This window comes from Anguilla anguilla, chromosome 5, assembly GCF_013347855.1.
Source record: "Anguilla anguilla isolate fAngAng1 chromosome 5, fAngAng1.pri, whole genome shotgun sequence".
In the NCBI taxonomy this organism is placed as follows: Eukaryota; Metazoa; Chordata; class Actinopteri; order Anguilliformes; family Anguillidae; genus Anguilla; species Anguilla anguilla.
The window spans coordinates 13,552,991-13,568,820 of record NC_049205.1 but is presented as its reverse complement, the minus strand read 5'-3'; the positions used below and the strand labels follow the sequence as shown (position 1 = coordinate 13,568,820).

General features: G+C 41.8%; 2 protein-coding genes across 8 annotated transcripts in view; both read right to left on the bottom strand.

Annotated features, from left to right (window-relative positions):
- The window catches only part of loxl3b (lysyl oxidase-like 3b), a 29,677-nt gene extending 24,670 nt beyond the window's left edge, over positions 1 to 5,007 (bottom strand). For 2 of the 5 annotated variants that reach the window (XM_035418367.1, XM_035418368.1), the window contains exons 1-2: positions 4,740 to 5,005; positions 332 to 652 (exon numbers count right to left, since the gene is read on the bottom strand). In XM_035418367.1, coding sequence (XP_035274258.1) covers positions 332 to 638 — 307 coding nt within the window. In that variant the 5' untranslated portion in view covers positions 639 to 652; positions 4,740 to 5,005. Of the gene's footprint in view, positions 1 to 331; positions 653 to 4,739 lie in introns of all 5 variants that reach the window. The other 3 variants (XM_035418371.1, XM_035418366.1, XM_035418369.1) reach the window with 3 other exon arrangements.
- A 706-nt stretch (positions 5,008 to 5,713) lies between these two features.
- Positions 5,714 to 14,385, bottom strand: pank2 (pantothenate kinase 2). 3 transcript variants are annotated; one of them, XR_004765367.1, is made up of 8 exons: positions 13,967 to 14,385; positions 12,194 to 12,546; positions 11,777 to 12,030; positions 10,800 to 10,976; positions 10,460 to 10,583; positions 8,690 to 8,815; positions 8,346 to 8,456; positions 5,714 to 8,117 (listed from the first exon to the last, which is right to left on the bottom strand). XR_004765367.1 is itself a non-coding variant. In XM_035418882.1 (8 exons), exons 1-7 carry the CDS (start codon positions 14,193 to 14,195, stop codon positions 8,406 to 8,408), a joined length of 1,314 nt encoding a protein of 437 aa, XP_035274773.1. In that variant the 5' UTR covers positions 14,196 to 14,385; the 3' UTR covers positions 5,714 to 8,117; positions 8,368 to 8,405. The 3 variants fall into 3 exon arrangements, 2 of the variants coding, with proteins under 2 accessions (XP_035274773.1, XP_035274772.1); XM_035418882.1 differs by having other exon boundaries at positions 8,368 to 8,456; XM_035418881.1 differs by having other exon boundaries at positions 5,714 to 8,456.
- Positions 14,386 to 15,830: the final 1,445 nt, after the last annotated feature.

The window sequence follows — 15,830 nt, the reverse complement described above, 5'->3', positions numbered from 1 at the left end:
AACATCCACCAGCCTTTTACCCGAAGAGCCGCAATCTTTCAGCTTTTAGGGAACTTCTGTTCAACCCAACGATCCAATTAACCAGTTATGTAGGAAAACCAAGTGTAGGATGATATCCCCATGGGGCCAGGATTGGGCACTGTTTTTGCAAATGTCAGAGCACCTTTACTCATTAACAGGTTTTCTGGCCATCCATAACCTTCACTACATTTCCCAGCATTCCCTGTGTTTCTCCAGTGGGAATTATATTTTTGTTAGTCCTTCATTTTCTTGCTACACTCCCCTGACTCACACACCTTCCAGCCGTCCCTCCCCCACTCTCGGCGCTCACCTGTCCCTTTGCCGTACTGTGCGCTGTGAGTCCAGCCAGTGGCGGCGATGAAGCCGAGGTGGCGGCACAGCACGTGGGCGTTGGCCAAGGAGAAGTCGTCGTCGCAGATGGTGCCCCACTCGCCCTTGTAGAAGACCTCCACGCGGCCCTCGTTGTGCTTGCGGGGGTAGCCCACCAGCCGGAACTGCAGCTTGTTGCTCTGATGCTGGGGGGACGGTGTCGTCTGGCCCAAGCTAGAGGGCAGCCACACGCCAAGCAGCAGAACCACTGCCACATCCCACCCCTGACACCACGCGGAGCTCCACATCTTTTGTCTTGTTGCTGAGGGGACAGAGAATGTGCAGAGTTCAGGACATGGATAGCCCTGTGGCATGCTGAAGGCTATTCCTTTACTTGTGGGAAAATGTGGGAGCACCTAGCAGTCTCAATAACAATAGCCATGGTTATTAATCAATCAATTACTTCATGGTTGAGTCAACAAAGACTCTGCTCTTGTACTGTCTGAAATTCTACTATTGATCAGGTACAGAAATAAAACATTTACCCTCCCCCACTGACTATTACAAATGATATAATATTTTAACTTAGGCTGTCACACTGAACACTCAATAAAAAGACATAGCCAGTATATTTTTGTGGCTTCCTCTATTTTTTTGTGCTTGAGAATCGCAGATTTCATTTTAGTAATGGCAGTGTTTACAAAAACACAACAGAACATACTCAGTGTACAAAATGAGTACAACCATTGTTGTGTTAAGGCATCTGTCTAATTGAATGTTATTGTTGTACTGTGTGTGTTTTTTCACTGAACACCGATTTACTACTGTGATGGAATCCAAACATCATTTTTAGATTTAGATATGGTCAGCACTGCTTGCACATTTAGGTGAAGCCTCCCCTGGCAGAAGACCTATCACAGCATGCACTCAAAGCATATTTGTGATATCATCTCTGTCTGCATTTCTGAGATTTGGGGCTTCTGCCCGGCACATGTCTATAGTGATGAAAGTCAGAATCTTAGTCGGGGGCTACTGTGCAAACATTCCAGGAATTCCAGGAATAGCTACAAAGGATAACTACACAAACATGTTCACACTGATGTGAAGCCTTGATAGCAACCCAGCACATAACTACTGTACCATCCAGACTGGCTAAAGACATAAATTATACTTAGCTGTTAATTGGTTATGATTTGGTTAAGATCCATGGGCCTGTCCTTAAACAGTGGTAATATCCAGTAATGGCTACATCCATGCATTTAAACTAAATGCATTTTGTCTGTGTCACTGCAAATATCTACACTGCAGTCTGAATTTATGCCTAACCCAAACCATCAACCATGCACAGAAAACCAGAGGTTCCAGGGGGCCACAGGAATTCTGGAACTGATTCCAACCGGAACCTAAGGCAATACTTAAAAAAACTCTGTTCTGTCAAATGGTCAATCGTCTGGTCAACTGCCTTTTCCAAGGTTAAAATAAAGCAATATTCCTGGACTGAATACGTGACCTCCGCCTTTATAAATGGCGAACACTGAACTTTGTTGGTGAGTGGAAAAGTATTTGCAAAGAGCCCATTCACCTCAGGGTAATGGGGGGGGGGGGGGGGGGGGTCTCTGCCAGAATTCAGGTTTCATTTCCATCCTGTCTCAGATTGCCAAAATCTCAGACACACTCAAGGGAACATCAGCTTGCCGAGGGAACGTTAGTGGGCGAGCAAGATGAGAAAGAACAACGCCTCGGAGGAGCAGGAATAAAATGCGCCTTCACTGACAAGAATGATACACAGTCAATGTTCCAGGCTACATATAAAATACAATCTTAGTACATCGTCTCCCAGCCAGAGGATATGATAAATGCAGGAAATGAAATCTCACAATACAGCTGAATAAAACACATCTGGCTGGATGTATCCTGGCAGTCATCTCAGGGAGGTAAGAATACATAACAGCGAGAGCCATTGAAATGATTTTAAAAATGTAACCATATACTGCATAACAAAAGGACTTCAATCAGCCTACAGTTCTGCCCAAAGTACTCATGTCATTGTACCATCTTGGTATAAGCCTCTATATTAATACACTCAGGATGTATCAAAAGATTAAATCAACCAATGAACAATGTGCTTTATCAGCAGGGATTCAGTGATGGTGCTCTTACAGCACCCAGGGCCAGCATGGATGTAGCCCTCGGTCAGAGACTGGCTTTCCCATCAAAAACTAATCCAGATGACACATGGCATGTTTGCCTCATCTCTGCAGCATTACCATGATATGCCTATACCAGAGAGGCACTGGCAGGAGCTTGTGTTTCGGTTTGGGAAACTAGCGGGGAGGGACAGAGAGGTCACTAATAGGAGGAAGCAACTGAGCTGATGTTGTTTTGTTTGTCTGGATCCAGAGACTGTTTGATGTGAAAACATTCCAGAGTGAGGTAGCATGACATGCTACGGATGCATCTTGGTATAAACAAGCAAACTCTCTCCAAAACTACTAAGGTTTTCTAGAATGCCAAACAGTTTTCAGTAGCATTCCATGGGTATGAACCAAGTCTGGTTTACCTTTGAACCTGTGCTTGTCTGTGCTTATCATAAATGTTTATGACAAATTATCGGGCTCTCCACCCCTTTAATCCCAAGTCTACAAACAGATCAAAAGATATCATTGCCTACATTCATATGATTAAATTATATCTTATGGTTCATTAACCAGTGGTTCCAAATGAATATGGAATGACCATAGGTTTTCTGGAGAAGACGCAGTAGCCAGTAGTCTGCAACCCAAGACATTACATTACATTATAGGCATTTAGCAGACGCTCTTATTCAGAGCGACGTACAACAAGTGCATAGGTTTCATGATGTAGAGGCGCAAAAAAACACTAGAGTGAAGACACTAGGTGAGCTGTGTTAACAGTGTGATAAACTGCTTTTATTGGTCAATTACATGCTGAGTAAAAACAAAAACCAGCAGCTCTCCAGGACCAGGGTTGCAGAACTCTGCTGTTGGGGGCACAAAAAATGTAGACACTAAAATGTGCTCTAAGAATAACTAATATACGTTATGAAGACTTTTGAGTTGAACTGAAGAACAGCATGTTTGCTTCTCGGTACTATCTGAGCTATACATGCGATGGTATTCCCCTCTTCAATCCAAACTAAAGGTAGCCTATCACTTACACTGCTAGTCAAATTAGCTTCAGACCTCCTAAAAACAAATGGGCTTATGTTCTGGACATTATATGAAAAAAGCAGTGGTGGACTAAAATCATGTAAAAGCAATTCAAAACACAAGGGGTGTCAACCACTGAAAATGTTTCTCTGTAGAAAATTAACAAAAATAATCACTGAAAGAGCTTTCATAAGAAGGCTAAACGGACTGATGTGGTGTCTTTGGCCCAGTTCAAGAGATAATCAACAAAGCTAAGCACCAGTTGGAAAGGCAAGCAGACATCTAGAATCGATGCTGGAATGTACAGTTTGCTAAGAGAAACATTCCTTCGGTCAGTGGGGGCAGGGAGGATGGTTCTGGTTTCCCGACACTCACATTCATCTTCTTGTGGAAAGTACACAGATTTTTTAATATAGATTATATTTTCAAAACAAAGTATGATGCCTGAGACAGACTGGACGTTTTTCTCCACCATCATTACCTTATACATGCCCTGAAGGCTATTTAAAGTGAAATGGAAAATTGTCCTTAGCATGATGTCAACTGTTTTCAATGAATCCCAATTTCAGTAGTTCCTAATTAAAGACCAGGCTTGGCAATGTGCTCAATTTATGTCTGTTGCATTAAACGACGACTGTGTAGCTTAAGCCATTCACCGAACTCTGAATAGCCTTCAGTGTAGCAAATGTAGGCATATAATCGCGTCCTGGTGGAATAAAACAGATGATTTTTTTCTGCAAATAAAGCATGCGACACTGCAGGGCACTTTAGTGAAAATTGCATGAAAACCCAGGATGTACTGGCCGTGTTTACTATGATTCATCCAAATTGCCTTTTAGAGTTAATATGAAAAACAAATTAAGCAAGCGCGATTAACATGATGAGAAACCACAATGTGGACGCGACTTGTGAATGACAGATATATATGAAGGTGCGGACTGAAATCCGCTGTTCCCCAAGATAAATACTTTGCATCAAACAATATATTAATCCAATGAGGTTTAAATGACATATTAAAATCGAAACCAAATGATGGAAAACGACAGAACTGCAGTAGGGCGACTACTGAACCGTTACTTTTGTTTGTCCGGTAGCCTATTTCATTAGCTCCTTATAACTAAACAATGTGCCAAAACTTATTTTTATTGGAAATTCGGTCATAATTATTCGATTATTGGAGGATTGATGTAACGTTACTTTCCCAACAGATATAAAAACAATGAAATGTTTCCCACTTACCAGATTTTTTTGTCTCCAGTTAGTCTTTTTCCCTTAATGTTTTGGAACTATATCTTTCTTGTGTTGTTATCTACAGACATATGTCCAGTCGCAGTCATTTAAAAGTGAAAACAAAGTAATTAAAATAACTCCGCATCGCCAGAGTGAATTTCTCCACTTGATAGAGTGGAGACGGGCGTCCGATGGCCAATACTGACTCTCTCTTTTGTCTTGTCGATTGCCAGCTGTAGGCTACAGCCCTGCCTAAGAGGAGGGAGCTGGTTTTGCGATTTTTGGTGTCTCCTGTGGGTTGACTCCAGGGGCTTCCGAATTGCTTATAAGGGGCAGGCTTTGCAGAGAAACACTACCTCTTTCATAGCCGATAATTCCACTTGCGTAAGAGAAATTCTCGCTCAGGTATTCAAAAAGAGATTTTAATTTTTAATTCTACAAACCAGAGATCCGCTAATACACACACCATGCATATTACATTACATTACAGGCATTTGGCAGACGCTCTTATCCAGAGCGACGTACAAGTGTATAAGGAAGCTATTTCCCACATTACATTGATTATTCCTTTACCATGAATTATAATCAATTTATAGTAGAAGCTGTCATACCAAGAATATTAAAACTGTTTCTGAGATCACAAACTTGCTCCACAAAAGTGACATTACCAGCTTGCAATGTTTTAACCAATCTCGTTTCTTCAAGTGGATAGAATTTAAATCCTGTAATCGTGTGTTCATACACTGCACGTGTTCATTTGGAGTTACTAACGTGCATTTTACTTAATTTACTGCTTTCTGTGATGGACAACGACAAGACCCGCTAGAGCATTGCACATAGTCTCCCCCTGGAGGCTTGATACTGGGCACGCTGGAGGCAGGGCTGGGTTGCTGCTGCATTAAAGTCTCATTACGTTTGGCTGGTTACTTTTTACGTACTGCAGTAGTATAGTGTGTCGCACAAAAAAAGAAGCAACGTCAATATGGATTCAAATAATTTATTGCAAAAAGTAAAGGAGACGGTAACAGTTGGAAATAAATACACACAGAAAGATGGCCTAAGACTAAAAGGGGGTTGATTGGTCTAAAACACAATTTTACATGTAAGATTGTCTTCTTTTTAGGCACTTACTTTTTCCAATAATACAGTACTCTATCAGAGGGGCATTTAACAATCACATTACAGGACAAACTTTTTCCCCTGTCAACGTCAACCAAACATTTAAACTGCAAAATACATATACTTAAGATAAATTTAGCCTGGAAACAGTTATAAACTATTGAATCAAATGAATACAACAAATTTGCAATTTGCTGCTTTTCACAAGAGAAACAGAAACTTACTTCGATCATCCATGATAAACACTGAAATTCAATCAGTAACGTTTCTTTGGCTTGCATTGCTCTTGTGTTACAGGGAAACCACAGCAAACAATTTTCACCTTCCAACAGTTTGACTGAGATTTTTTTCCATGAAATAATCTTTCAAATCTCAAAAAGCAGGAAATGGTAGAATTGAACAAAATGTTATTCGAGAAGAAAGGGGAGGAGGGAGGGGAGGGCTCTGGGAGGGATGTTCAAAAAAAAAAACAAACAAAAAAAAAAAAACATACAACTGTCCAATGATGAAAAATAGTTGCGCTCTGACAATGCATATATCACTAGCAAATATCCTCATATCTGATCACTGTGACATGCATTTTTCAGAAATACAGACATATTAATACAGAAATATTTTGGAACTGTTATGGAGACTTTTTACTGTGGGCTGTGTTCGGGTTCTCCGACATCCCGAAATGGACAGCCGAGAAGCACCAGCTGCATTTTGGCACATCCTCAGGACTATTACACAGACACAATAACACACTATTGTACTAACACAGCTGAAATGCACTGCCCATTCAGAGGCAAGCAGTGCTGAAACGCAGACCAGGTTTGTTTAGAACAGAAGAGTGCTGATCTAGATTGAAGGCCAGTCTCTCTCAATCTAAATCCCTGGCACTCTTTGAATAATTCCACTCAAGGTTGAAATGTCTACAACATGTAATTAAAAACTTAACAGGGGTAGATTGTGTATAGACACATTTACCACTCTCACATCGTGCCTAATCATTTTAGATAAAGAAATTAAAATGTGCTTTTACTTGTAATTTAAAACATGAAACTACCATTGTGACACAATGTTTAAAACAGAAAATTCAATTATACTGCTTTTCCATAAAGGCCACACATGGACACACCATTTGTAATGTGAGCATTTCTTTATGGTCCCTTTAATGCAGCTACTTCAGTGGAAAAACAAAACAAATCCTGATTCTTTCGGTTTCAAACAAGCAAACAGGTGCAAGCAAACAAGAATGGAATCAACATCAATCTCAAAATGACTATTTTACTCTGATTTCAGCCAAATGAAAATAAATGAAGAAATTAATACAAAATAAATCGCAAATGATAATAACCAACAATTGCCCTCCAAATTATTAACCATTTCCAGATTAACTCCATGGCTGGTAAAACTGACGTACGAACAGAAAATAAGGAAAGATGCTGATGTACTTAAAAATAGCGCAATGAATGTGGCAATATGGCGGGTCGGGTGCTTGTGGTAAAAATGTTTACAAATAAAATAAAAGCTGTGTAGTGTTACAGTAAGTTAAATTGTAACATGAGCAAAACATTACCCAATATCAAAGTCAATGGTCAGATAATAAATAAAAGAACAACCTCGGGCTCCAAACCCCACATTCATTACAAGAACATCCATCCACGTGCCTTGCATCCTCTCAAACAAAGCAGGCAGCTAACAGAACTTAGTCAGCCAAGTGTCTACTGAGTTCAGAGGCCAAGTCTCACATTATACTAGTCCAGTGTATGTTAGCACTGTTTTTGCATTTTGCAGCTACTGCCTAGCCAATGGCTAAGACAGAACTGCCCTGACACAGAACTCATGTGAATGCTGGGGCTCATCAGCTGTTGTACTGGCACGGAAGTCATGTGACCTATATTCTAATTTCTAACTGGTACCAAGGGTAGCCACTTAGATAAGTGATAGTTGTTTGCAGAACGGATAAACCTATTATATACTAAATGTAGTATGTCTGACATTGTACTAAATGTAAAATGGCGCAATACATTGCAGGGCAGGATTACGCAGCGCACGTTATACATTCTGCATCATGCGGTCAAATAGACAGATTGTGGCAACAGAGGCAGGTTCACGTGGCAGATGCTAATGTAAAGCTAGAAGGCAACAGACGGGGATACCTACAATACGGTGACAACTGCTCTAGAAATGGAGTGCTAAGCTACAGACTGTTATGCTTTCCACTGGCTGTCTCTGCAGGTAGTAGGGCTGAGGAGACATAGTCAGGAGTCAGTCACACAGCTCCTATTATAGAAAACAAAATCACAAAAGTTACAATTCCTGTGCCATTCCCTAGAATATTTCACATAGCAGTATGCTGGTATGCATCGCTGGAAAAGACTGCCTGGGAATTTGCCACATTTACAGTGCGTAGGATGCCACTTCCTCCACAGCGCAAGGTAAAGCAAGTTTAACAAAGCGAATAGGCAGGAGAAGAGAGGCTGAGAATTCTTAGTGCCGCATCACATTCACCAGTGTGCAGACGTGACATCACCTCCAGAGGCCACGACTGGCATGTCTGTTGGCCAATGATTAGGACGGGTGCAACAACTCCAGCAACGCCCCCACGGCTCCAAAATAGCCCTGTCAAAACAGCAAGGAATTCACTCTATCAATTGGAGAAGAAAAAGTACTCGCACAAGGTTTAAAAAAAAAAAAAAGGTAGGGTTTTTTTAATTTCTCTGTTAACATTTAGACCTGAAAGTTCAAAATCAGGAAAAGTGATGCCCAGCTGAACCCATGAACACAAAGGCAGGAGATGAGCTGTACAAACATCAATAGTTTTGCAGCCTCCAAGTTAAGCTTAAACATCTTACCTCATGCTGCAGGAAAAGTGCCTTCAGTTGACCTTTTGACCAGTAGTCCATAGCGTAGGCCAGAAGTTTCATTGAAAGGGTATTGACCCTTAAGAAGTTACCCACGAACACCACCCGGTCTATATTCTTCAAAGGAAAGAAAAAACTGTAACTTTTATGGGTAAAAACAAGCAATTCTACTTTCTGCTCAATGCCTTACCATAATAAAGGGGTTTCCTCAAAGTAACTGCCTGATTCAAATGTTAACTGCCTTCACTGATACAATTTCACCAGTGTCAAATGGGAGTTCGTTGGCGATTGCAGTTTTGTACAGTTTTTACAGTTCTAAAAAACATTTTTGCTCAAAATCACTTTTATGGGACAGCTTTAAAGGTACTGCCAGGTTTGCCATTGGTAAAACTCTCTCAACGGTTAGATCTAGCTATGTGTACAAATATGTGAATGTGCAAGTTCAATCCCACTGTTTGACTGGTTCACACTGAATGTGAACCGGCCAACATCTTTGATCGATTCACGTTTTGAACCACTTTGTTTTGACAAGAACAAGAACTCAGGCCAAATCCCTGATTTTAAAATGCAGAATGTGAGGTCATAAATACAGTGTATGGAGTTGGATTTCTCTTACATAATTAAGCCTGACCATTCCCCCATATCTTTCTTTAAATATTCTTTTTTTTTTTTTTTTTAAAGTAAGTTACTGCAGCTTTAATGGTCAATCTGATTTAAGAGAGCCTGAAACTGTGGACAATTAGCTCATTTCCTTTTGACAGACAAAGTGTCATACTCACTGGCAGTATGAATTATTTGTTATACACTGAAGGCGGCACACGTCTGTAGAATACTGCAGCATAATTTAAATTAATTATAGCATTTGGGAGTGCTGGCCCCGTTTTTTTTATTTTTACAATGCAATTTCAGTGGTGTATTTTTATGAAGTGTTCCATAAATTGCAGAAATTCACTGTTGTGATTAAGCAAGAGGTTCCCGAACCTTTTAGTTTCAGGGACCCCTAAAAATGACCACAGTGTGACTGAGAACCCCAACTTCAATAAAATCAATGTCTAACACCAGGATGTGTTAACCAGACATGGTTTATCTGAAAGGTTTATAATTCATTTGTAATCAGAAGGTAACCATTTTGATTATGTCTAAATCCTGACTTATACATCTCCTTATCTATATAAACTGAAATATACCCATATCCTGAAATAATTCAATTGTAATCACAAAATATAATTTTACTACCTACAGTATGATCCATCATACATCCATAACAAAGATTATTTTGCGATTATTTGTTTTCTAGCCAGCTGGCTATAGTCAGTTACTCATAAACCAAGCCAATGTTGACAAACTATTTTGAAGTAAGTTTCTGAGCATCTGTCTCACACAATATTATTATTGCGGACGGCTTCTCAATTAAATTCAGAATTGACCGCAACCCTGCAAGAGATGTACATTTTGGAACATACATTTTCCTTTTTCAAGAAATTCCAGGTAAGCTTGCTCCACAGTCATTCGGGCGAGGTCACTGTCCTACGTGGGACCAGTAGCTTCATAACCAAGGACAGCTGGCACAGATCTCTGTGCTGTCATAGCCCTGTACAATGCTGCTTGATACGAAGTCAACAAGGCAGCACCGTAAAGAGGCTAAAAGCACAGAGAAGCACGACTCAACACGGGGCTGGATTCGCTTACAGGGACAGACCTGCCGGTTCTCGTCACGTTAGTCCGCAACGCGTAAAACAGCACGGCAAGACGGACGCTGACCTCGTTCAGTGCACACATCCTGGTGATTGAGCCAATGTTATTGGTGATGGTGACCAGCGTCGCCCTGGCCAGGTCCTCTTTAGAAATGGACTCCCGTTTCTCCTTGCACATCATGTTCCCAAAACTATGACAAGGCAAAACAAAGACTATTGACATGTTGTATCATGCAAATTAAAGTCTGAATAAGACATCTGGCACATAGTACCCGTTTTCTTTCTCTATCATTGATTACTATTCTCACTCCCTGACACCAAAATTGTTTTCTCCAAACAATTTTGAGCAGTTAGTTACACTCTACTGTATGGCCTACCAACGACCCTCAGCAAACCCACTGCTGTACCTTGAGGCTACAGCCCAGCCTGGAAGGCCGAACCTTTCATAGTCGCCACCATAGATGTCCCGCACCAGCTTGTCCACTCGGGTGCTCTCGCCCTTGGACGCCATCTCCAACGCCTCCTCAAAAGTGGAGCAGCCGGTAAGCAGGCAGCACAGGCCCAGGAAAGTCCCGCCTCCAAGGCTAAAAAAATAATAATAATGTGCCGTTAAACTCCATCCACCAGGTGGAGCTGAAGCTAATTCTCCTCCTCCCCTAAGCAGCACTCCTCCTTGTCCAAGGAAAATGGACAGGGTTCAATGCCCCATACAACCCCTCCTTTTAGATACTGGTCTCTTCCGAGGATGAGCAGACACAAACCTCAGGCCCAAACTGAAAGAGAGATGGTGCTAAACACTACCCCCTTGTGTGCACCTGTGGGTGGTTCCCATCTATCTACAAAGAGAAGGGTCAAAAGAATCATCCTGACTGGTAAGGGCAGGGGAAAAAAAGACTGAGGTCTGTAGCTAATCTAAATCTCAAAATGGCATTTTCTATCTGTATTCTGTACTGATAATTTTTTCTATCTTGTTTTCCTTTTCCAAAGTCAAAATGGAGGCAAATCAATTCCATTGCATTTTTTTTTTTATTTGTAACAATTCACTCTCGGAAATAAACCAAAAATAAAATATCTAGCTCCTTAAATTATCTATTTTTTGGCTGATCCTTTGTGATTTCCTGAATGTTCATTTGCATTAATAGATTTGCATTCAGACAAATGCCTTGGCTTCAAATCAGCACAGTAATTGTTAAAATCACACCAATGGAAAATCGCACCTTCAAAAGTGGAGAGCCAGAGAGCCAGCATTCCCATGGTGCATTGCTCCATTGTGTTTAGTTCAGCTCCACCCCCCCCACCCCCCCAAGTGTAGGTCCCCCTTAAATGGGTGTGTTTTCAGACAGGCGAGACCAGAGAGTAAAGCCCCCTCCCCAGCTGACCTCACCTGGTCCCAGTAACACGCTTGTAGTTGTCTTTGGAGTAAACGGCCAGGATGCTAACGCCGGAGCCGATGTTGACCAGCAGGAGAGGGTAGGGGTTCTCCAGCGTGTAAGGCCTCTGGACACAGCGTTCGGGGTCTGCCGGGTTCTCAAAGTAGTAGCACTCGGAGGGTCCGCTGGAAACGACCGAATCGATGTAGAGGACCCCCCGGATCAGACAGTCCAGCTCGTCCAGCTTCAGCAGCTGAAGGTCAGCCATCTGGGGAGAGGAAAGTACACCCGGTCACTTTCACTGCGCACAAAATGCAAACCCTGGGAGCGACAAGGTGCTGTGATGATCACAGTAACATAGAAGCAACCTCAGGGCCAATGCTGAGATTTCACCGAGTAACGTTTAAGCACTGCAATTCAATATAACCTACCATACGGAAGTCTGGCTCGAACTTGTAGGCTCCTCCGCCAGTGGCGCAGAGAGTGGTGTGCAGGCTGGAGAAGTGCTTGTTGCGACCCATCTGCAGAAAGGCGGGCAGGTCGTGCGTGGGGAAGCGGATGAAGTGCAGGTTGCCGGTGCGTCCGCACAGCGTCAGGTCCTTCAGCTCCAGGTGCACGTCCCGGATGCCCGTGGAGCCGTAAGCCACGTTGGAGGTCAGGTACCTACGGATGCTCTTCAGGTTCTCCACCTCCTCCTGCTCCTCCTCTGCCGTGATGTCCTTGGGCTCAAAGTATACCAGCTTCACCAGGGTCCCGCCGATGTCCATCCCAAACCAGGGGAAGGCTGCAGAAGGGGTAAGGTGGCAAAAGAAAACATCTATAGATCCGGGGCAAGATATAACACTCTTAAAAACAATTTGTGCAACCCAAGGTCTTTCCATAACCGAGTTAGTCCACTCAGTGCACTAACTGCTTCTCCAAAACTCTTGACTAGCTCAAATTGCATTAGGAGTGGGATTTCCAACCATGTATATCAATGCATTTGCGTCAGCAAGAACAGTACACTGACTTTACAATTAAAGATTAGAGGCTCAGCCCGCATTACTTCTACATTGCTTTTTAGTTTGTCAAGTCTGTAACGGCATCCAGTAAATGTGTGCTGATGTAGGACTTCGACAATAACCCATCACAACATTTTTGCCATGTTATTTCCTTGTTACAAAATTCACTTTTTTCACAGACTGTGACACAACGCAAGTTGCGCGCGACACAAATCAGAGCTTCTGCTTCCTATATAACGGAGTCTCTACGAGATTACGCAGTACTGTACAATATGGGAGCTTCAGTTGGTTAGCAAATAATGTGCACAGTAACAAGCAGTAATATTGTTGCTGCGCAAGTATATGACGGTGGAACGTTTTGCAATTCTTCAAAGCGGTAAATCGCCAGATAAACCTCCAAAACACGTTTTAGACATACATAATGAATGCTTATGATTTTTTTTTTTTTTTGGAGGGAATTGTAACGTAACATTTAACATTTTTCTGTATGCATCCTGCATCTATGCCCGCAAATAAATTGAAAATTGGCTACACTGAGGCAATTTAAATGAATTAATGACCGAATGGGATTTAACGTCGGTTATGTAGAAAAACAACTGCGCCCACACAGTTATTTGTCCGAGAGCCTACATACTACTGCATAAGCTAATGCACAACTACTGCATAAGCTAATGCACAACCAAATTCATTATTCTGTCTGAACATGTTATTTGTTTTAGACCGGTGCAAATACAACTACAACCAATCATCACCACACACGTTGGGTGTACTTTTAAATAAATGCGAAAATATAGGATGTACTTAGTAACTAATCAAGTGTCACACATCATGACAAAATTATAGCAACGCTGGCGTATAACTTGGATATAACAAATGAGTCCCATATAGCGTAACGAGCTCACCATACGAGTCATTTTAATGCAATATTGAGTAAGCGTACATTTTACGTGACAGGTCACCTGGCATACTCGTTCGTTTCTTATGGATTTTTCGCAGTCCTGCTAGCACGTAGCTAGATCGAACGTAGCTATGTAGATGACTGGAAATGTGGGCTGCATTTACAAACCGTGGCATAGAAACTGAAAGCGCGCAAGATAGTTAGCTATATAGCTAGCTAGCAATGTCTTATCGAAAATATTTTCCTCTATCCATGATGCATCATTAACGAGTTTGGTAGTTCACAAAACAAAAATGAAAACCTACGCGGCCTGTTCTTTTTCAGCGAGTCAATCCTTTGCCTGGCAATAGTGCTGGATGCTCGGCGCTCGCTCTCTGCACTTGTTCCGGCTGCCACATTCTCCATGACCGCCCCTGATCTGAAACTGGCTGCCGTTTCCTTCCTCGTAGTCCGCGATTGCTTCAGCGCCCTCGTTTCTTCCCCTTCCGTCTCAGTGACTGTTTCATCCTCGTCGTGATAACCGTTCACTTCCATTGGAAAGCATTTAACGTTAATGCAACAAACAACTTCCTTGACATGAACGATGCTGAACGTGTTTCTGACCGCTAGGACTGATTTTCATTTCCAGTCAGGTTTCAGTGTGTACATGTTCTTTTCTTTGTTTACAACGACAGCAGGACGAATAACCTTTTGTGAGAGCTTGCGCATTGCATTTTTACTGAAGGTACTCTGAGCCAATCGTAGCCTGATTTACAGGCAGTTGATCTTTTCAACAGCCAGTCAACTGTCTCCTTTTCCTGAGGGAGGAGGAGTAATGTGACACCCGCCATAGAAGAGACTCTGGTCTTCACAAGCGTATTCCTTCCTTGTTATCTTGACTGTGCATGTGGATTGTGCAATTCGCTTCAATGCAGCATGCCCTTATTGACCTGAAGCTGCTTTTTTAATGCATATAAGACTAAGGCAATTATATTTGACTCGTACCGTCAAGGTTCCAGCTCTCTCTATTAACACCCTTGAATGTGTAGTTTGTTGATACTTATAAATATCTTGGTAGGCTACTTGGTTGGACAAAAGCTTTAACTTTAAAAAGCACATTGAAACTCTTGCTAGGAAACTTAGTTCACATTGGGCTTTTTATACAGGTTAAAGTCATGTTTTTCTGTCTTCATGTAAACGGCTGGTTGCAGGTTTATTCCTGCCTCAGCTAGATTACGGTGATATCATTTACCACTTTGCTTGTCCATCAACTTTGTCCAAACTCGACCCTCTTTATCAGGGGTGGGCAATGAGGGCCGTATCTGTTTCTGGTTTTTATGCCAACTTCTGGCATTAATTACTTAATTACCCCTAACATTTACGCCATCTGGCATTTCACCTGCATTTCTTGAAAAGTGCATGAAGGACAGCCAAAGACTGCTCTTGTGTCTGTATATGAGATGTTTTACTGTGATCTAATTTACGAGTGAACCAGTGTTGGTGTGTACAGCCAATTAGCTCATCATGAGTAATTGGTGGAAACAAAAACCTGCAAACACACCGGCCCTCCAGGACTGGAATTGCCCACCCCTGCTCTTTATCATGCTGCCCTCAGATATATTACAAATGCAGGCTTTAAGACACATCATTTTACCTTATATAACTTGGTAAATTGGACATCCCTTGGTATATGTAGGATGCAACACTGGCATATATTCACCTATAAGCCCATTCTTGGAAAGTTACCTATATATATATAAGTTCAAAGTTTTTACCCACACAAAGTACACATAATTTAAGATCTAATATTGGACTGCATTTTAAGGTACCTAATGTGCGGACAGAAGCCGGCAAGAGGAGTCTTTTTTATCACGGCCCCTGGTCCTGGAATGAGCTGCAGGTTAAGCTCAAGCTTGGTACACTCATTTCCTTGGCTGCCAATTAAAAACAAAAAAGATCTCAGAAATCTTAACTGTTAAATGCACTTGTTTTAGTACTTAATCTCTCATGGCATCCTGGTTATATGTATGTATCTCTGTCATTCTGTTTGTGTATGTATCTTTGTATGACCCCACAGTTGTCTGCTTTGTACTGTATTGTATTTTATTTTAATGTGCTGTTCTCCTTGTAATATCTTTTAACTGAGCTGCCCTCTTGGCCAGGTCTCCCTTGTAAAAGAGATTCTGTCTC

Bases quoted from the DNA above. Each gene is read 5' to 3' on its own strand.
- pank2 (XM_035418881.1), bottom strand. From the start codon at position 14,195: ATGGAAGTGAACGGTTATCACGACGAGGATGAAACAGTCACTGAGACG. The intron at 10,584-10,799 runs GTACAGCAGTGG...GCCTTGTCATAG, and splicing joins GGCTGGGCTGTAGCCTCAAG to TTTTGGGAACATGATGTGCA. The intron at 8,816-10,459 runs GTCAGCGTCCGT...TTTCCTTTGAAG, and splicing joins GGATGTGTGCACTGAACGAG to AATATAGACCGGGTGGTGTT.